Source organism: Diadema setosum, chromosome 16 (assembly GCF_964275005.1).
Source record: "Diadema setosum chromosome 16, eeDiaSeto1, whole genome shotgun sequence".
NCBI classification, from domain to species: domain Eukaryota; kingdom Metazoa; phylum Echinodermata; class Echinoidea; order Diadematoida; family Diadematidae; genus Diadema; species Diadema setosum.
In genome coordinates, this window is record NC_092700.1 from 33,387,223 (window position 1) to 33,406,075 (window position 18,853).

The 18,853-nt window shown below is 37.9% G+C and overlaps 1 protein-coding gene across 1 annotated transcript; it reads left to right on the top strand.

Moving 5' to 3' along the window:
- The first annotated feature begins 14,002 nt into the window (after positions 1 to 14,002).
- Positions 14,003 to 16,900, top strand: LOC140239833 (lactadherin-like). Its single transcript, XM_072319654.1, has 3 exons — positions 14,003 to 14,137; positions 15,498 to 15,644; positions 16,760 to 16,900. The coding sequence occupies exons 1-3, from the start codon at positions 14,003 to 14,005 to the stop codon at positions 16,898 to 16,900; spliced, it is 423 nt and encodes a 140-aa protein (XP_072175755.1).
- The last annotated feature ends 1,953 nt before the right edge of the window (positions 16,901 to 18,853 follow it).

Below are 18,853 nucleotides of genomic sequence, written 5' to 3' on the forward strand. Positions count from 1 at the left end.
AATTCAGCGATCTGGTGCTCACTTGTGGTGAAAATTTTGTTTTCTTTTCTTAAAAAAAACAATAAGAAAATGAAATATTCACAATATATTATTGAATGACAAAATCGTGGCATTTCAGCTCTTGCTGTGCGACATCACTGTGAAGGCCTACTAAATAATGGGGCCTATCATCGGCGTAGACAGGATTTGATCTTAGGAGGAGCGGTTATGTGAGGGATCGAATCAAGCGAGGGGGGAGGGTATGGTAGGGGGGTTTCCTCCTCCTACGGTGAAATCTCTTTGCGTTGAAAATTTTGACATTTTTCAGTCCAAAAACTGCCGTTTGTAGCTATATTCTTTGCTTTGGAAATTAAGGGGGGCACACCAGGCGCAACTGCTGTCAATCACTGGCAGCAACATCAGGAGAATGGCATACCGATTAAATGCGAGCGAGCGGAGCGAGCGAGCATGAAAATTTTAACATTTTACAGTCTAAAAACTGCCGTTTGTAGCTATACTTTTTCGTTTTGGAAATTAAGGGGGGCCGCATCAGACGCAACTGCTGGCAATTACTGGCAGCAACATCAGGAGAATGGCATAGCAGTTAAATGCGAGAGAGCGGGGCGAGCGAGCTTAAAAATTTTGACATTTTACAGTCCAAAGACTGCCGTTTGTGGCTGTATTTTTTCGCTTTGGAAATTATGGGGGCACACCGGGCGCAACTGCCGGCAATCGGGCAGCAACATCAGAATGGCATAACGATTAAATGCGAGCGAGCGAAGCGAGTGAGCTTGAAAATTTTGATATTTTACAGTCCCACATGTCCTTTGTGGCTGTACTAGTATTTTTTCGCTTTGGAAATTAAGGGGGGGGGGGGGGGGCGCACCGGGCGAAAACTGCTGGCAATTACTGGCAGCAACATCAGGAGAATGGCATAATGATTAAATGCGAGCGAGCGAAGCGAATGAGCTTGAAAATTTTGACATTTTCCAGTCCCAAAAACTGTCGTTTGTGGCTGTATTTTTTCGCTTTGGAAATTAAGGGGGCGCACCGGGCAAAAACTGTTGGCAATTACTGGCAGCAACATCAAGAGAATGGCATAATGATTAAATGCGAGCGAGCGAAACGAGCGAGCTTCAAAATTTTCACATTTTCCAGTCCCAAAAACTGTCGTTTGTGGCTGTATTTTTTCGCTTTGGAAATTAAGGGGGCGCACCGGGCAAAAACTGTTGGCAATTACTGGCAGCAACATCAGGAGAATGGAATAATAATTAAATGCGAGCGAGCGAAGCGAGCGAGCTTCAAAAATTTGACATTTTACAGTCCCCAAACTGCCGTTTGTAGCTATATTTTTCGCTTTGGAAATTAAGGAGGGCGCACCTGCTCACAATCACTGGCAGCAACATCAGGAGAATGGCATAGCGATTAAATGCGAGCGAGCGGAGCGAGCGAGCTTGAAAAATTTGACATTTTACAGTCTAAAAACTGCCGTTTGTAGCTATACTTTTTCGCTTTGGAAATTTAGGGGGCACACCGAGCGCAACTGCCGGCAATTACTGGCAGCAACATCAGGAGAATGGCATAGCGGTTAAATGCGAGCAGGCGGAGCGAGCGAGCTTGAAAATTTTGACATTTTACAGTCCAAAGACTGCCGTTTGTGGCTGTATTTTTTCGCTTTGGAAATTAAGGGGGCACACCGGGCGCAACTGCTGGCAATTACTGGCAGCAACATCAGGAGAATGGCATACTGATTAAATGCTAGCGAGCGAAGCGAGTGAGCTTGAAAATTTTGACATTTTCCAGTCCTAGAAACTGTCGTTTATAGCTTTATTTTCGCTTTGGAAATTAAGGGGGGCGCACCGGGTGCACCTGCTGTCAATCACTGGCAGCAACATCAGGAGAATGGCATAGCGGTTAAATGCGAGCGAGCGGAGCGAGCGAGCTTTAAAATTTTAAGATTTTACACTCCAACTTTTGTTTGTCCCACTTTTATTTGAGAACCATCCCCTCCCCATCGACGCCTCTATACATATTAGGTTGCTTTTGTTAAGTGAAAGATCTGCTGCGCACTCTTTGATAAATTAGGGAATATACGTCTGTGTCAAAAGTGTACAAAGTTTATCCCTTATCCTGTATAGCGGACATTTTGCATGTTCATGATTGCAATACAACGATCTGGTGCATAGTTCTGGCGATATTTGGACAATTTTCCATTAAGAAAGTTCGAGATTTGTCCTCATCTCGGGGATTGCTTGGGGGATAAATGATTTGTCTGTCTAAACACTTCCTTTGGGACGGGGCAGATGCCCCTTTGCCCCCCATAGATTCGACGTCCCTGATCTTCCCTTGGTATGCCCATAGATGTATCCTGACTGAGTCATCAGTCACTGTTGTTTCTCAGGAATGATTCAGGAAATGGAGGGGATTCAATTATGGCGATAAAGTTGTTGTTATTGTTTGTTTGTATGTTTTCGTACATATTTTGCAGATGGTCCCCAGTTACTCGCGTCATAGCATGTTTACATGTAGACCTATACTATTTGACGTTGTCAACGCCTGAGCCATACCTTACAGTGTATGTCGATGTTACTTTCTTCGCGAGCGAGCGAAGCGAGCGAGCGCTTGAGAAAATTATACATTTTCCTACAAGATAGAATACTGTTCAGCTCTGTTACCTGTCTGAAGGCCGGCGTACAAACGTCATGCAATATGCCAAATTTGATACAATCACATTTCTGCTTCCTCCATTTTTCCCCTCAAAATTCAGGGGGGGGGGGGATGATTGTACAGGCCATCCCCCCCTCCTCCATTTCAGGGGGGGGGGGGATGTATCCCCCCCATCCCCCCCGGGATTTACGCCCATGTTTCATACAATGCTTGAACAAATGATCAGTTTATATTGAATAGTATTTAAAAAAAAAAAAAAAACAAGATGGCCGATACAATGTTTATCAAAACAGTCTCAAGTCTTATGAATTATTATTGAATAGCCGATCTAAAAAAAAAAAAACCCAACAACAAACAAACTAAAAAACCTTAAAAAAATAACAACAACAGAGATTTCACAACAAAGTAATTTCGGGGTCATCCATCCCACAAGACCGACACCCACGAGTCATACGGTCCACGAGACCGACATCAAAAATAGGTCCATGAGTCATACAGCCCATGAGTTATACGGCTCACGAGTCATACAGCCCATGAGTTCGACACTAGGCACAAAAGGCTCACGAGACCGACACTAAGCAAAGAAAGCCCACGAGACCGACACTACACAATGAAGGCTCACGAGACCGACAGTACGCAAAAGAGGCTCACGAGACCGACACTAGGCAAAGAAAGCCCACGAGACCGACACTAGGCAAAGAAGGCTCACGAGACCGACAGGATGAACAGCGCCATCTACATGTCCATTACATGTACCCGTACAGGGTGTTCCATTAAGGGGAAGATTACATACTGGCGGGTGCAATTTTGTTACGCTGTCGAGCGAGAGATTGTAACTAACTAATAACAGCACCATCTACATATCAACGACATTGAATATATGTATTTCTACATGTGTGGCGTTTAGGGGGCAGTTCTGTCACACTACGCGGAGCGACATTGTTACCATTTTTTCTTGTTTTTTAATAAAATTTTCCTCTTCATGGAACCCCCTCCCCCAGAAAAAAAAAATGTATGGAAAAAAAAATGACAGAGGACAAGAACGTTGAATGGTTTATTTCTAGATGTCATGGTGCTATATTTAATGGACTTTCCTATTTCTAATTAGACGGTGAACAAGATTAAAGATTTTTTTTCGCCCTCTACATTCTCGATTCACAAGTTAAGTAGGCCTTATCCTATCTGTCTGCTTATACCCGCCTGGTTAGATTTTAATATGTAACTTTCTCTTTAACTATAATGTATGAAATTCAACGGATGAAAACGTTATTTATCGCAGTGATTAACCCCGATTTTAGTGGCTTGTGTTTGTAAAATTCTTCTGAAAAAGGTACATTTTTCATGAAATAGAAAAGTTGCTTTCATGGATGCATCTTCTTTTTCCGAATTATTGATAACGCTGCCTTAATTGACGATTACATTATTTTCTGTGAATTTATACTATTTCAACACCTTTGCAAATGACTACCCCCCCCCCCATATCATGTAAAGCAGGTGTGCACTGCAACATAGACCATACAGTGAACTTCATTTCATACCTGGGTATTTTTTTCTTTGGTTGATTTGAATGTCCACATCATTTTATTTTTTTTTTCTAAGTAGGTGTATACCGGTATGGGCATTGCAGATAGGAAAACGAGGGTGTTTTGGCATTTTCCAAAGTAATGTTGAAACATCTCATGCACTTTTACTGAATTTTGTTGATTTTGTCTCAAACACTCACATACGCAAGCACAGTTAAAGATCTATAACAGTTCAGGGGATGAGGGTGGGCAATTGACGGGGTAATACCCTAGCAACTCTCCTTTTCTATCTCTTGTACCTTCTTTATGCCATTATCTGGACACCCTATACAATTAATTGGTCTATAGGTGGCGCTGTTCATCCTGTCGGTCTCGTGGGCCTGATATTTATATAATATTGACTGGCCTCGAGGGAGATACCAGAAATATTGCCCAAACTGAAAGAATATTGCCCGAGTCGAAGACGAGGGCAATATTTTTTCAGTGCGGGCAATATTTATCTGGTATCTCCCTCAAGGCCAGTCAATATCATAATTATTACCTATCCCCTAGGTAAATTAGGAAAATATGTGAATACGGCTATACACTATGATATAGATCAAGCCACATTTGACTACCTGTAGATCATCACCAACATGTCGAATAATAAATTGACAAATTGTTCATCAATGTATATCATTCAACTCCAACTTCAAAGATACATAATAGTTGTAACAGGCGAACTTCAAACATCTGAACGCTTTTACACTTTATTTTTGCTTCTGTTTCAATTTGGAGAGTTGTAATAACTGATGGTCACTGTGCAGTTATTGAGCACAAATGGACTAGGTTTGACGCGTAGTGCGCGGCCCTAATCTGGCAAAAGGGTCTATTTGCACATACGCCCTCGAAAGACTTTCCGAGATAATCGACTTTGAAGTTTGAGCATTTAATTTACTTGTAGAAAGGTTGAGAATTAATTTTAGCTGGTGGACTCTGTTCTGTCACTTAGATTATGTTTCAAAGATTATTCTTAGTCGTTTTTCATTATTTTAATCCATTTCCTTTTTTTTAAAGAACTGATTTAAGGCAGATACACCCTTTTGCCAGATTAATCTCAGAAGCAAAGGCAGTGAAATTCATCTGGCAAAAGTGTGTATGTTCACATACACCCTAGTGAAAGTTGGTCTTAATCTGGCAAAAGGGTGTATCTGCACACACACCGTTTTGCCAGATTAGATGGTGACGGAAAATGTATTTATTTAATCAGGCAGAAGGATCTATCTACACATACACTCTTTAGCCAGATTAAATGAGAAAAAAAAAATGTGTTAATTTAATCTGGCAGAAGGGTCTATCTGCACATACACCCTTTGGCCAAATTTAATGAGGGATGGAAGGCGCATGGCTCTGGTGGAATTCTGGTGCAATTACAGGGTCGATCTGCACATACACATATTTTTCCACATGGGGGTGGGGGGGGGGGGGATGCCAGCTGGAAATTGTGTAGGTTTGTGGCAGTTACATAACTGTAGGGTGTATTTTCTGCATAGCCTATCAATTTATTCTTGGTCCATAATTTGTAATCGATACTAAAGTCTTGTTTATCTTTCAATGTATCTATTATGGATTTTCATTTATTTCGCTAGAAATGATGAGGCAACGATGGGGAATGTATTATGGAAATGTCTCTGGTCGACATTATCTATCTATATATGTACATATATCTATATCTACATTGAATTGAATTGAATTGAAATGGTTTATTGATATCAACATCGTCGCAGCCAAAGGCCGAATTGTGACGTTTTACAGCAAATGATATAAAAGAATACATAAAAATAGCTCAAAAGAGGAATTCATGTACAAAAAGATGAACTATACACTTAAATATCCATAACAAACTCAAATGAAGTGTACGACTTATTCTATGAAATATGAAATATTACACTTAAAAAAGACATCGCGAGATTAATATTGCACAATATCATGATATGCATTTCAGATTGCAAAGAAATATCAATCTTTTTGTTATCTTACCTCCCATTTCTCTCTCGCTCTCTCTCTTTCTGTCTTTCTCCCTCACTCCCACCCTATCCCTCTTTCCTAGGTATGTTTCACTGTGTCTATATTTCCCTCCTTTTCTCCCTCTCTCTCTCTCTCTCTCCCTCTCATCTCCTTCTCTCTCTTCCTCCCTCTTTCTATAAATAACTCAATATTCATATCAAATTAAAAGCATTCAATATCAGCCAGTATGGTAATTCTGCTAATACTTACATATATAACAATAAAAAATATTTTCTATATTATATACATTATCATAAATATCTTATAATTTTGGATACTTCAAAAGATACACAAGCCATTATCAAAATCAGTGAAAAGAACCCGAAAGTGTGAAATAATAACAAACCAAGGATACCCGTGTACAAGATGATGTCTTAACCCGTGATTATCATTATATTTTTCAGTTACACAAAAAACGCAGTATACTTTAAAAAAAAAATGCTAGGTATTGACCTCTATTCTCCTTCAATATCCTATGATATCATCGAATTCATATGCATGTACGGGATACAAGATATTCTTTTAAACAAACACAAAAACCAATCATACAAAACTGATAAACAAATTTCATTGTAATTATACTCATACAAGAGATTTGCCGTGATCAAAAAGGAAGAACAAAAGGAGAAAGAAAGAAAAAAAAAGAAAGAAGAAAAAAAAAAGTGAAGGGGAAAAAATGAGGAAAAATATATAAAATTAAAGCATTATTGTATTATGAATAATCTCAAATCACCAGGTAACACTACAGATTAATATTGTTGGTATGGGTAGCCCTCCTGTGAAATCCATAACATAACATCCAATTATACATGCATAATCTTACGCATAGAAAACTCTTGCTGAATTCAAAATGCGTGTGAAGTGTGGACACCAGGTATCGGACTGTTTCTGAATCTACTTGTTCTACACCGGAGCTCTGAGCGTTGGGTGCCGCTCCTAGTGTTGTGATCATGAGTTTTCATGGGTGGCAGGAGATGATGCAGTTTGGATGTTGGGCGTTGCAATGAATTGGCAAAAGTCGTACATAGCTGCTGTCTGCGGTCGGCCAGGGATGACAGGTTGCACTTTGCCAACGATTCAGAATATCGGGTATATGTGTTCCCGAGAATTATGCGACATGCTCTCCTTTGAATTTGCTCGATCACCTGGCGTTGCCGCTCTGTAAGACCACTAGACCACACTGGCACGGCGTACTCCAAAACTGGTCTCACAAAAGTGGCGTATACCGTAACGAGGTCACAGACAGGGATACCGTGATGCTTCAGCGTGCGTAGGACATACAAACGGCTATTTGCTCTTTTCACCATGTACTCCACATGTGTATCCCACTTAAGGTCGGCCTGTACGAAGACTCCGAGGATTTTGACTGTCTTGCTGTTGCGCAGCGTCACATCGTCTAACATGAGGGTGTTTGGCTCACAGCTGCTCCTTCCAAAGCACACATCCATGGTGACACATTTTTGGGGGTTAAGTCGCATCAGGTTTGTTGCAGACCACTTTTGCAATGTTTGGAGTGCTGAAGAGAGGTGCGATTCGGCGTTTGCTGCTCGTGTTTCTACTAGAGTGAGGTCATCCACATACTTGAAACATCGGACATGTCTACCGAGGTTGTCGTTTTCGTCGATGTCGGCTGCAGCATCGTTGACAAGGACCATGAATAGAACAAGACCCAATTTGGTATCTACAATATAATATAAACATAGACCTACATGTCCAATATAAAACAAAAGATAAAAATACATGTATTCAACATTTTATAATTATCTTAGGAGCCAATTAAATTATACGCGTGAGCCATATTGTTTGCTTTTTTGCACATATATGAATCCGTGTGTGTGAATGCGAACATGATTGTGCATACGTTTGTTAACTTAGAAAGACCTAACACTTTATCAGGAACCTGGTTCTAATCTAGGTGGTTCTAGCGGCTGTCGCTTAACCCTAATCCCATTGGGTTGTTTTGATCACTCGAGTCCATGGGGGGGGGGGCATTTTGGCCTCCCCCTCAGATCTCGGCAACTAATTGACCGATTGACTTGAAAATTGGCACAGTCGTAAAACAAGTCATGTAGAATAGGAATGTAAAAAAAATCTGACGTTTATTTTTTTATTTATTCAAAGTTTGAATATGCAAATTTTTGACGAATTTTGGGGAAAATGGGATTATCATCTCAAATCATGAGTAACATTTCTTTGAATGTTGTAGCAATGGACTACTGAAATGTCTCTTTCACATACCAAATTTTTTTGGGGGTAGAGATACACTTTTTTAATAAATCACACACATCAACACCAATGTGGCTCCTAAGATAATTATGTTATTAAATGTTGAGTTCATGTATTTTTATCTTTGTTTTACATCTAACGTGTTGTGTTTGCTTTCCAATTAATGTTTGTATTCACCTTATTAGCCAAATTGAATCACTGAAGGTCTCAGACCGAAAGCTTTGAAAATTAAAAGGACGTAATTGCGACATCCGTTTCCACATCTTTTTTTTTCTTGTAATCATATATATATGTATATATATATATACATATATATATATGTGTGTGTGTGTGTGTGTGTGTAAAGAGTGACGTATACTTGTAACTGTGTTTCTGTAGCCTATTGTACGGTGTTCAGTAAATATATTTGATCTTGAGTTTGTATAAAGTTAACGCAAATGCAAGAAAATGATAGGAAAATGAATACAAAAAGGGACAGATTCCACTCAAAATTGGGGTATTACCCTCAAACTGTGTCTTTCTTACATTTTTAATGATTCTAAACGTCCTCGCTTCTTGATCATATATATATATATATATATATATATATATATATATATATATTGGGGGGGGGGGGAGAGAGTAGTGATGGCCAATGTCAGGTCAGAGATATAAACAGGAAGGATGACATTTTAGCATGCTCCCAACAGACCATCACTTATATTGATTTTTTTTCCACTCTCTGGGGACTATTATTCAAGGAGGCACAAATCATGCTCTGTAATCATACAGCAGCTGTAATCACACTCACTTTCACTATAACCGTAAAACTGTCAAAAATACAACAGGTTTAGGACTCAGCTGTTTATAGTAATTAACTACAAAGACTAAATTCAAGTGAGCTTGAGTAATGAATTTTAATTTCAAAAATTTTTTTTTTCTCAATCATAATACAATTAAATGATGCTATATACGGGTCCGGAATGCTACATATTTTTTTTTTTTTTTTTTTTGACGTTTGCGATGAAATGCAATCATGAAAACATATAATGAACAACAATGTAATTATCCCATTGATTTCATATTAAACACACACACATAAAATAGCATGAATGCCTACCTGCATGCATGCTCACAGGCCCCTAAAAGCTCTGGGGTTGTAGTTGCTAAATGTAATACTTTATGAGACTTATACAAGTATATTTTGAACATTTGACCACAAAGGGTTGTGATGGAAGGAAAAAAATCATGAACATTGCAATTACTAATTTTTGCTATGTGGATAATAGAGTTTGTATGTAAATTGTTGTGTGTTTTCTCAGAAGCATGTTCCACAAAATGTTAGCATATTGTACAAAAATGTCAGCATGTTGCACACAACTTTAGCATGTTGCTGCAAAATGCTAACTCGCCCCCCCCCCCACCACCCCTGCATGTATATCAGATTCTGCAACTAATACTGTATATTTTTGGCCTATGATAACTAACAGTGTCTGCAGAAATGTAAACATGTTTTTAAGATTTTCCTCCAAAATCGTACACCAGTCATGAGTAAACACACGTTTGTGAAACTAATACTTGACAAAAAGTCCAAACATGACGGGAAATTTGTCCCCGCTTGCACACCAGCAGGTTGGCATTATTCTGGATCTGTATACCACTTTAGTCCCCTCCTTCTTCCAAGTAGAAGAAAATTCAATATTTAACAATGCTCTGACAATTTGCTTGAACCTACAGGCACAATATTAAAACCAACGAAACTTCATTCAACAACCAATTAAAATTTACAACATCACACCTGTTTGTAAACAAGAGTCACATCTTCCGATATGCTTATAGGGCTATCATTTAAATTCAAATTTTGAATTAAATTTGAATTGAATTGAATTGTTATCAACATTACAATTTTTATTTACAGTTCAAATTTTACATGAAATGCACACAGGATGTCAATATCCTCTTGATTTCATACTACATACATGTACAATTGAAAAGTTTATTTCATTTCTTTGTGAGTGATGTAACATTTTCAAGATGATTAAAATGGAAGTCTCCTGGAAAATTTCAGTTCTCATTTTGACACTAATTTCTATGAAACACTACACTTCATTGCAAAGTTGCACCTTGAAAAGGCTGGAAGCTACATGTATCCATGGACGTTCACAAAATGTGCAAACATATCAATTCATTCGAATAAGAAGTTTGGTGAAAATGTTGAAATTATTGACGTATCAAATATCTGCATGGAGCATTATAAACTATTTTGATGCAGTTATCGTATTCTCATCTACATTATCCTCACAACGGAACAATGGTTCCATACATATAGGTGAATGTGAAATCACTCGCTCATGGCTCCAGGCTCAATCTCTCACCTTTGATTTTCTACCTTAAGTAAACTTTAGTAAAAAATCATTCATGACATTCTCCTGCGGAAATGTGCAACATTTTGGGTTTACTTGGATATGAGAAAGCGTAGCTTGGGTTTATTTTCCCTTTAATCCTATGGCCTTTCTCGGCCATATCTTTAGGTTTTCCCGAATATGTTTTTCTTTTCAAGCGATGTAACATTTTCATTTCTTTTTTTAAATCGAAGCCTTCTAATGCACAACGTCAGTTATATTGACACTCTAAATCTCATTACACATATAGTATATCAGAATCTACGATTAATGTATGTTAGGCCCATTATAACAGTGTCTGCAAAGGGGACATTTGGGCATTTTCACAGAAATGGGGTCCATTTCAAAGACATTAGGTAATCTTATGTTTCTAATGTGCATAACCCTCCAAACACTCTATCACCGAATAAAACTATTTTCAACTAGAAATGTCGCTAAGGCGACTGGTATGCCTCCGCCATAATGTATGATTTTCCTAATAGGTCTATAGTACATGTGGAAAATGTGTGATTATATTTTCACAAAATTGGCAAAATGTTAAAATGACAAGTTTGTCACAAATGTGTTGAATGTTCACCTTCCTTGACCTAGGTTTAATTGGATGAATAGGAGAGCATGTATTTGGGGATTTAAGGACTTTAACATGACTTTGCCCATTCATAAGTTTATGCAGTGAGTAATTTTCAAGGTATGGAGAAAAAGTGCCATTTCTGTATTGAAAAGTACATTGTTACCATTTTCATCTGGCCTTTGACTCTAAAATTCATAGGATAATCACTGTCAAGCAGAACATGCATAAATATGTAGAAAGTTTCAAGATAACTTGAGCCACTTCTGAGATATGGAGGAAAAAGTTAGTTCAGCACTTTCCCTTGATCTTTAACCTTTTGACTTTTGAGGCAAAAAAAAAAAGTTTCCAGAGAATCTCTATTAGGTTATACATGCATACACCAAGTGTAAAAAAAAAATAAATAATAATCCTGCTGGCATTGCATAAATATGATGGAAATAGTAAAATGTTGAAGTGTTGCCCTGGACCTTTGACCCCTGACCTTTGACCTCATGAACCCTAAATTCTCTAGGTAATCACTGCCAGTCAGTTCATGTATATATACTATGTTCCATGAAGATACCTTGAACAATAATTTCTAAGTTAGGGAGCAAAAAGTGAAGTTTTGATATTGCTTCTTGACCTTTTGACCTTTGACCTCATGACCCTAAACTTTCACCAGAGAATCTTAATTGTGTAATACATGTATACATTAAGTTTTAAGAAAATATCCTAAGGCATTGCATAGATATGGTGGAAATAGTGAAATTTTACGTATTTGACCTTGACCATTTTGACCTTTGACCTTCAGCATGAGCACCCAAAAGTTGACAGGCACAACTTGACCCCCTAATACATATACAAGCCAAGTTTCATTAGGATACCTTCAAAGGTTTTTTAGTTACGCTGTCCACAAAATTCATTTCCGACGGACGGACGGAAGGACGTACGGACGGACGGACGGACGGACGGACAACCCGAAAACATAATGCCTCCGGCACCATTTCGTGGCGGAGGCATGAAAACATAAAAATAGTGAGCGTATATGTAACAGGACTGGTGGACAGACATTTGTGTACTAATGCATGTATGACAGTCAAATTAAATACCTTCTATGGTAAATGATAGGGTGTATGTGCAGATAGACCCTTTTGCCTGATTAAATTAACACATTTTCCCCATCATTTAATCTGGCTAAAGAATGTATGTGGCAGATAAATCCTTTTGCCAGATTAACACCATTTTTTTAAGGATGTATGTGCAGATACACCCTTTTGCCAGATTAAATACCAGTAAAATTATGAAAATTGATTTTGGTAACCTCTGGTATCTCGAAAACTAAAGCCCGAGCACCAATGAGAGTTGGCCAGATGAAAATTTTGACCTCAAAAACCCTAAAGATGAAAAAAAAAAATTGAAATTTTGCAGATACACCCTTTTGCCAGATTAGGGCCGTGCTGCTGGAAGTGGTCGACCTTGTATGAGTTGATTTTAATATCGGCGTTCTGCGGTGCGTGTAATCGACACGCAGCGACCTCTTTGAATGTTTTCTCTTCGTGGTCGATCGGAATGTTTACATGTAAAGCAGGGAGGTTAGATTCCACTCCTTCTCTTCCCACCTCCCTGTTTTACAGTGCACTCCCGTTATAACGTACACGGTTATAACAAAATTCTGGTTATAACGAAGTAAAAATTTGGGCTGCAATGTCATCCACTCTATGTATTTCTATTGTTTATTTGCTCGGTTATAACAAAATTTTGATATAACGAAAGAAAAATGCCGGTCCTGAGGATTTCGTTATAACGGGAGTCCACTGTATATGTAAAAAACCCGGATGCTCGTGATATGCTCTAATGTTGCCCGCTGAACTCCCGACCCTGCAAAATACCAACTGTAAATGCCTCGCAAAACTACCTCGTAGAGGTAATAATAATCAGTGTGTATCTATGTCTTCCTTCAAGAGAAAACATAAAGAATATATTGTAAAATCGGTTAAGTGCAATAGTGCCTTCCTGCAATAATCCCTTACCATTGATGCTAGTATATATATATATCAGTAGTTTTTGTTTTGTCTTGTTCTTTCTGTATTGCGTCATAATTGTTACCTTTTACTAGGGATAAGCCTTGACAGGTCAATGGCCTTTGCTTCTTCCTCCACACTCTGTAATGCATATGATTGACATATTGTCCTGCATTAGTCATTCGTTTTTACCAGTTGTGCAAGTTGTGGAAATAAATGAAATAAAATGAAATGAAATTAAATTATGCTTTCGGAGATGCCATCGCAGAAGTGTACGATTCCGTCTTTGGATTAAAAAAACAAAAACAAAAAAACAAAAAACAAAAAACAAAAAAACTTCCATACAATATTTCATTGAAACCTTTCGGCTGGATCATTGTGGGAACTATTTGCCCTTCGAAATTAAAATGCACACAATCACTGTATTAAAAGTTCGGAAGTGAAAAAAGCTTCGTTAGTCCGAACCTCATTTCAATTTCGGACTCTCGAACCTTCGGAGTAACTAACATCTTCCATCTTTCCATAATAACATGTCAAAATCACGTGGTGTGTGATGACTGCCTTTCTCTCCTAACTACAGGAGTTCCGGATGACGTCACACCCTTAGGGATGGAGAGGAAGAGTATACCAGACTCCAGTCTCCAGATATCTGGCTCAGCAAGCATAGGTTCTGGTGCTCTGTGGCGCCTCAACCACAACCCCAGCTATACAGGTGTGGTGCCGAACGAATGCGAGTGGATTCAGGTATACAGAGTCGTTATACTAACACGGAAAGCTAGAAGTATGGGAACAACAACAATAAATATAAGAAAAAGAAATCACCCCCGAGATAAATGTCATGCATGAACTCGTCTTTCACATTCTTCCTACTGTTTCAAGAAAATTTTGCGTACGTTTTCCTTGAACACACACACACACACACACTATGTCTACCAGATATCATATATAAATTATTTTCCGATATTGAATGCACAAACTTACATACAGTGTGTTAATAATTTATGTTAACATACTGTAGGCCCTGTTTTTCGTCTAATTGAAATGACCTATATATACAGTTTGTTATGGTTATTCATACTATTCTTTTTTTAATTCGTCATAGCAAGTTTGTGTATAGCGGAAGTGCAGACCTAGAATTACCTAACAAGTCGTAAGCTTTTGAAAGAAGAAAAAAAAAATAGGAGCAAAGATGACAACACAAAGTCTTTATAACTCGAATTTAAATGAATTAAGGGCCCCAAATTTAAAGGAGAACATAAATAAAGAACAATTTTATGAGAATCCAATTACGATCAATTGTGATTTATAATGGAAATTAGGTGAAAATGAAAAGTGCTTCAGATGTCAACAACACTGTGACATAAAAACCCAAACATGATAAAAGGCATAAGACCCCAAACATTAGAAGTGAAATGATTAAACGCAATGATTATTGCATCGGAGCATGAACATGATTTTTCAAGACATTGATTATTCATGAAATGATTGCACTTGAAAAAGAAGTATACACTGTATCTCATTTTGTCATGGGGAAGGTAAATTTTGGACATGAAGTTTGAGAGAGAAAAACGAAACTTCGAAGCTTCGCCGAAATTGGCACAAAGTAGCCCGCTGACATGTCTAGCCAAGAAGACTGTAGACTTGGCTACCCTGGGACCTGACCGCCTCAGGGAGCTGAAATGTTTGCAGTTATCAAAATCTTTCAGTTTCAATCTTTCAATTGCGAGTTATTCTCCCCTATTGTTTATGAGACAAACACAGAAAAACAATGTAAACACACACCCACTAGGTTTTGATGGCCTGAGTCTCACGAAAATGTGATTTTTGAAAAAAAAAATGATGGCCTTCTATTTCTTATGGCCCATGCCACATGCCTACCTGTAATGTCGAGCCTGGGCTATTTTAATGACATGATAATTGAGACTTCCCTTTTTGCAATAAATACGATTTAACTGTGTGCAGATGTGATTAGTGTCCTGGTGGAAAAGGTGAAGCAGGTCTATTGACTGGTGTGCGTCTTTTGTGGGAGGGATTTTATATATATTTTTGAGTTCTATTTTCAAGTGTAACTCTGGTCAACTTTTTTTTTTCCCCTTCTTTTTAGGTGGATCTGCTGACCCAGCTAAAAGTCGTCGGAATAGCCACCCAGGGAAGTAAACCTGACATTGAATCATGGGTGACATCCTACAAAGTATCCTCCGGAACGGATGGAGTAAATTTCAATGTTGTTCAGGATTCCTGTGGAGACATGGTAAGAAACGACTCCATCTGGTCGATGTCTCACATCACGATTCAATGTGACGCTCCACTTCGACGCTGAATTAGTTTCTTGTTTTTCGAGGGAAGAATGGGGAAAGCGGCTAGTTTTGAAGTCTACTTCTCATCGTAACAGCAAGCCCCGTTAAAACATTCTTCGTCTTCTGTCTTTAATGTCCTTCTAACGCTAAACTAGCTTGGAGAAGGCGAGTTTTGGAAACACGAACTTATGCTGGGTTAGGACGCGAAGGCAAGAAGGAGATTTGTTAAATCTCAACTCTTATTTGTAAACTCGCTGAAGTGCTTTTTTTTTTTTTTAAAATCTTAAATAAGACAAGTGTTAACAAGTCGTCTCATCGCTGCACGTTTTCGGGGCTCTGAACTATCGTAAACTGCTCCAAGGCTGATATTTCATCATGGATCAAGCGGAGAGGGAAAACCTGAATAAAAAAGCAATGTAAATGCTTTATACAGAATTTGCCAACATTAGGGAAAAAAAAAACCCAACTACTATGATTTCGTGCGCTTAAGTGGTTATGAGAATGTCAATGCGAATTACCATTCCTTTGAGGGGTATTTCTGCATCTCGACACCGCCAAAAGGCTAGACCAACGTCTTCCCTGTAGCTCAGTTTCCTCAAAGTGTCACTAAACATAATAATTGCTCTACTCCACAGTAAATGAACTCAAATCGGCGTGACAATCAACACTGGCGAATGAAAGTGATTGCTTATATATTATACGAGCAATCGCTTCCACTTGCCAGTGATGATTGTCATGAGGATTTGATTTCATGTACTGTTTGAAAAGACGCAATGTTACACACACTCATTTTTATGTATAAATCAGCTTATCTGTGTATTTATATTTGAGATTATTATTACACACGTGTGAGTAAAGGGATTGTGCTTATTCAGTCTGTGAATTAACTCAAATCGGTATGTACAATATACATGATATACAAGTAATAATTTAGGCCTACATCAGTGCGCGCATTTGGATGAAGTACTCACACAAAATACCTTTGAAGCAGTGTAGTTACGTGTACATTTTCTGCTTCGTCATTTTATGATAATGTTACAAACACGCTCTCTCTGTCACCTTCTTTCAGATTTTCACGGCCAACTGGGACAGTCAAACGGTGGTGTTTAATCGTCTCCCCAACCCACTGTATTGCCGTTACGTCCGCATCTTACCTGTTTCTTGGAACCCCCAAGAGAACACCGTCTTTCGAATAGAACTCTACGCATGATTGTAGGACGATTTCTTTTTTGGAGTGCAAAACGTGCATAAGCAAAAGCAAGAAGGGAGATATTCAGGTACCTGTGTACTGTGAATAAGAAGCATAATGAATAATTATCATGTAAAGATATTGAATAATATCGTGTATACAATATAAGACTTCGAGTGATCAATCTTGGTATTTAATCTCGTAGATAAACAACGTGTTTCTTGTTAACAGCAACTCTCATAAAATAGCCATTTAAGAGATATAATACTTGTCACAATAAAGGTAAAGTTGGATTTCACCCACACACACAAAAAAAAAACCCACAACAACAACAAGGAAGTCACTCATTTAGAACGGAAATAATTTCCGAAATGTTTCGGAATCTTCTTGGTTGTTTTCCTGCAACATGTCTTTACGAACAGATTTAAAATGAATGATTATCATGTCGGCCCGAATAGATATCAAGTATTGTCGTGTATAAAATATATTAGACTTTATGGAGTGATTAAGCTTGCTATTTAATCTCGTAGATAATCAACGTATTTTTTGTATACGGCAACTTTGATATTGCTGTTTTAAGAGATAATACAGTAAAGTCACTAATTTAGAAGGGAAATAAGGTCGTCATGTTCGTAGGTGATGTTTCGGAATCTTCATTTTTTTTTCTGCAGCAGGTCTTCACAAACAGAACTATAATGAATAGTTTCCATGTAATAGATATAAAACTATCGTGTAAATAATAAAAGACTTAAAGTAATCAAGCTTGTTGTGTAATCTCGTAGATATTCAAAGTGGTCCTTGTTAATCACTCACACGCACACACACAAAAAAAAGCAGAAGAAGAAGTGAAGTTACTCATTTAGAATGGAAACATGGTCGTTGATGAAGTTTCGGAATCTAAAGTTTTTTTCTGCATGTCTTCACAAACAGAATAATTTTATTATGTAACACAGACGAGGTGGCCATGTAGGCCCTATATAAATTGTATCACTAATCAATCGAATGATTTCAAACTAGCTTTATAATCAATACAATCTTAGACAAGTATGTTAGGAATACAATTTATTTTGAAAGTATTCTTTTCAAAGTTGAAGTATAAACATTATAATGCAGAAAAGTAGGCGAACAGACGGGCCTCCGATAGCATATAAATATGTACAAGATAAAGTACGAAATATAGTTTTTCATACCAACACATCCAAATTGTTATTATGGGGCATATAAAAGGCACTGTTCATATACATGCAGTTCTCCATGTCGGCTGAACAGACGTATCCCCGCACTTCGGTCAATGTCGGTACGGGTGCTGGCAAGGGGTTCTTGTAAATTCCTTGGCCTCTTTAGGTTGATACAGTCTCCTGGTCTATGTGTGTTTCTTTTTAACTAAGTTGTGTTTGGGTTTTAGATTTGAAATTGTTTCGGGTATATACAATTGAAAGAGACATTAAGTAGATAATAGAGTGTATTCGGTATAAAACAGTTGCGCTATAGACGATGACGTGATGTAAAGCGGTGTGAAACAAATAGTTTTTAAGAGTGTTATATAAATGTAATACATAATATCGTATTAATAATGTGGTAATTAAGGAATTACACGACGCTTTCTCTCTCTCTCTTTTAAAGCAATCCTTTCCCTTCATTCTTTTCAAAAAGTAAATGTAATTTGAATGTAAATACGAACTTCATTTACTTTTACACGGTCAGAATCGATTCAAATAAAGATTTTAATGTAACCTCACGGGCTCAGACAGAAATAAGCCATGAATATTGTTTCCTATGATTCGATACGATAATACATAATAATATATTTGATTAAGAGGTAACAAAAACCAAAAACAAAAAAATGTTTTTGTTGTTGTTTATTTTGTTGATATTGGAAGCAGAGACATAACAAATAATTGGCAGTCAAGTGTACACCTGGTTGAACATGTACCTGCATGTTATGCACCTTGAAATTGCCGATTAATGAGATGG

Excerpts from the sequence above, each read along its gene's own strand:
- LOC140239833 (XM_072319654.1), top strand. The coding sequence starts at position 14,003 with ATGGAGAGGAAGAGTATACCAGACTCCAGTCTCCAGATATCTGGCTCA. Across the intron at positions 14,138-15,497 it reads ACGAATGCGAGTGGATTCAG|GTGGATCTGCTGACCCAGCT; the intron begins GTATACAGAGTC and ends CCTTCTTTTTAG. Across the intron at positions 15,645-16,759 it reads AGGATTCCTGTGGAGACATG|ATTTTCACGGCCAACTGGGA; the intron begins GTAAGAAACGAC and ends ACCTTCTTTCAG.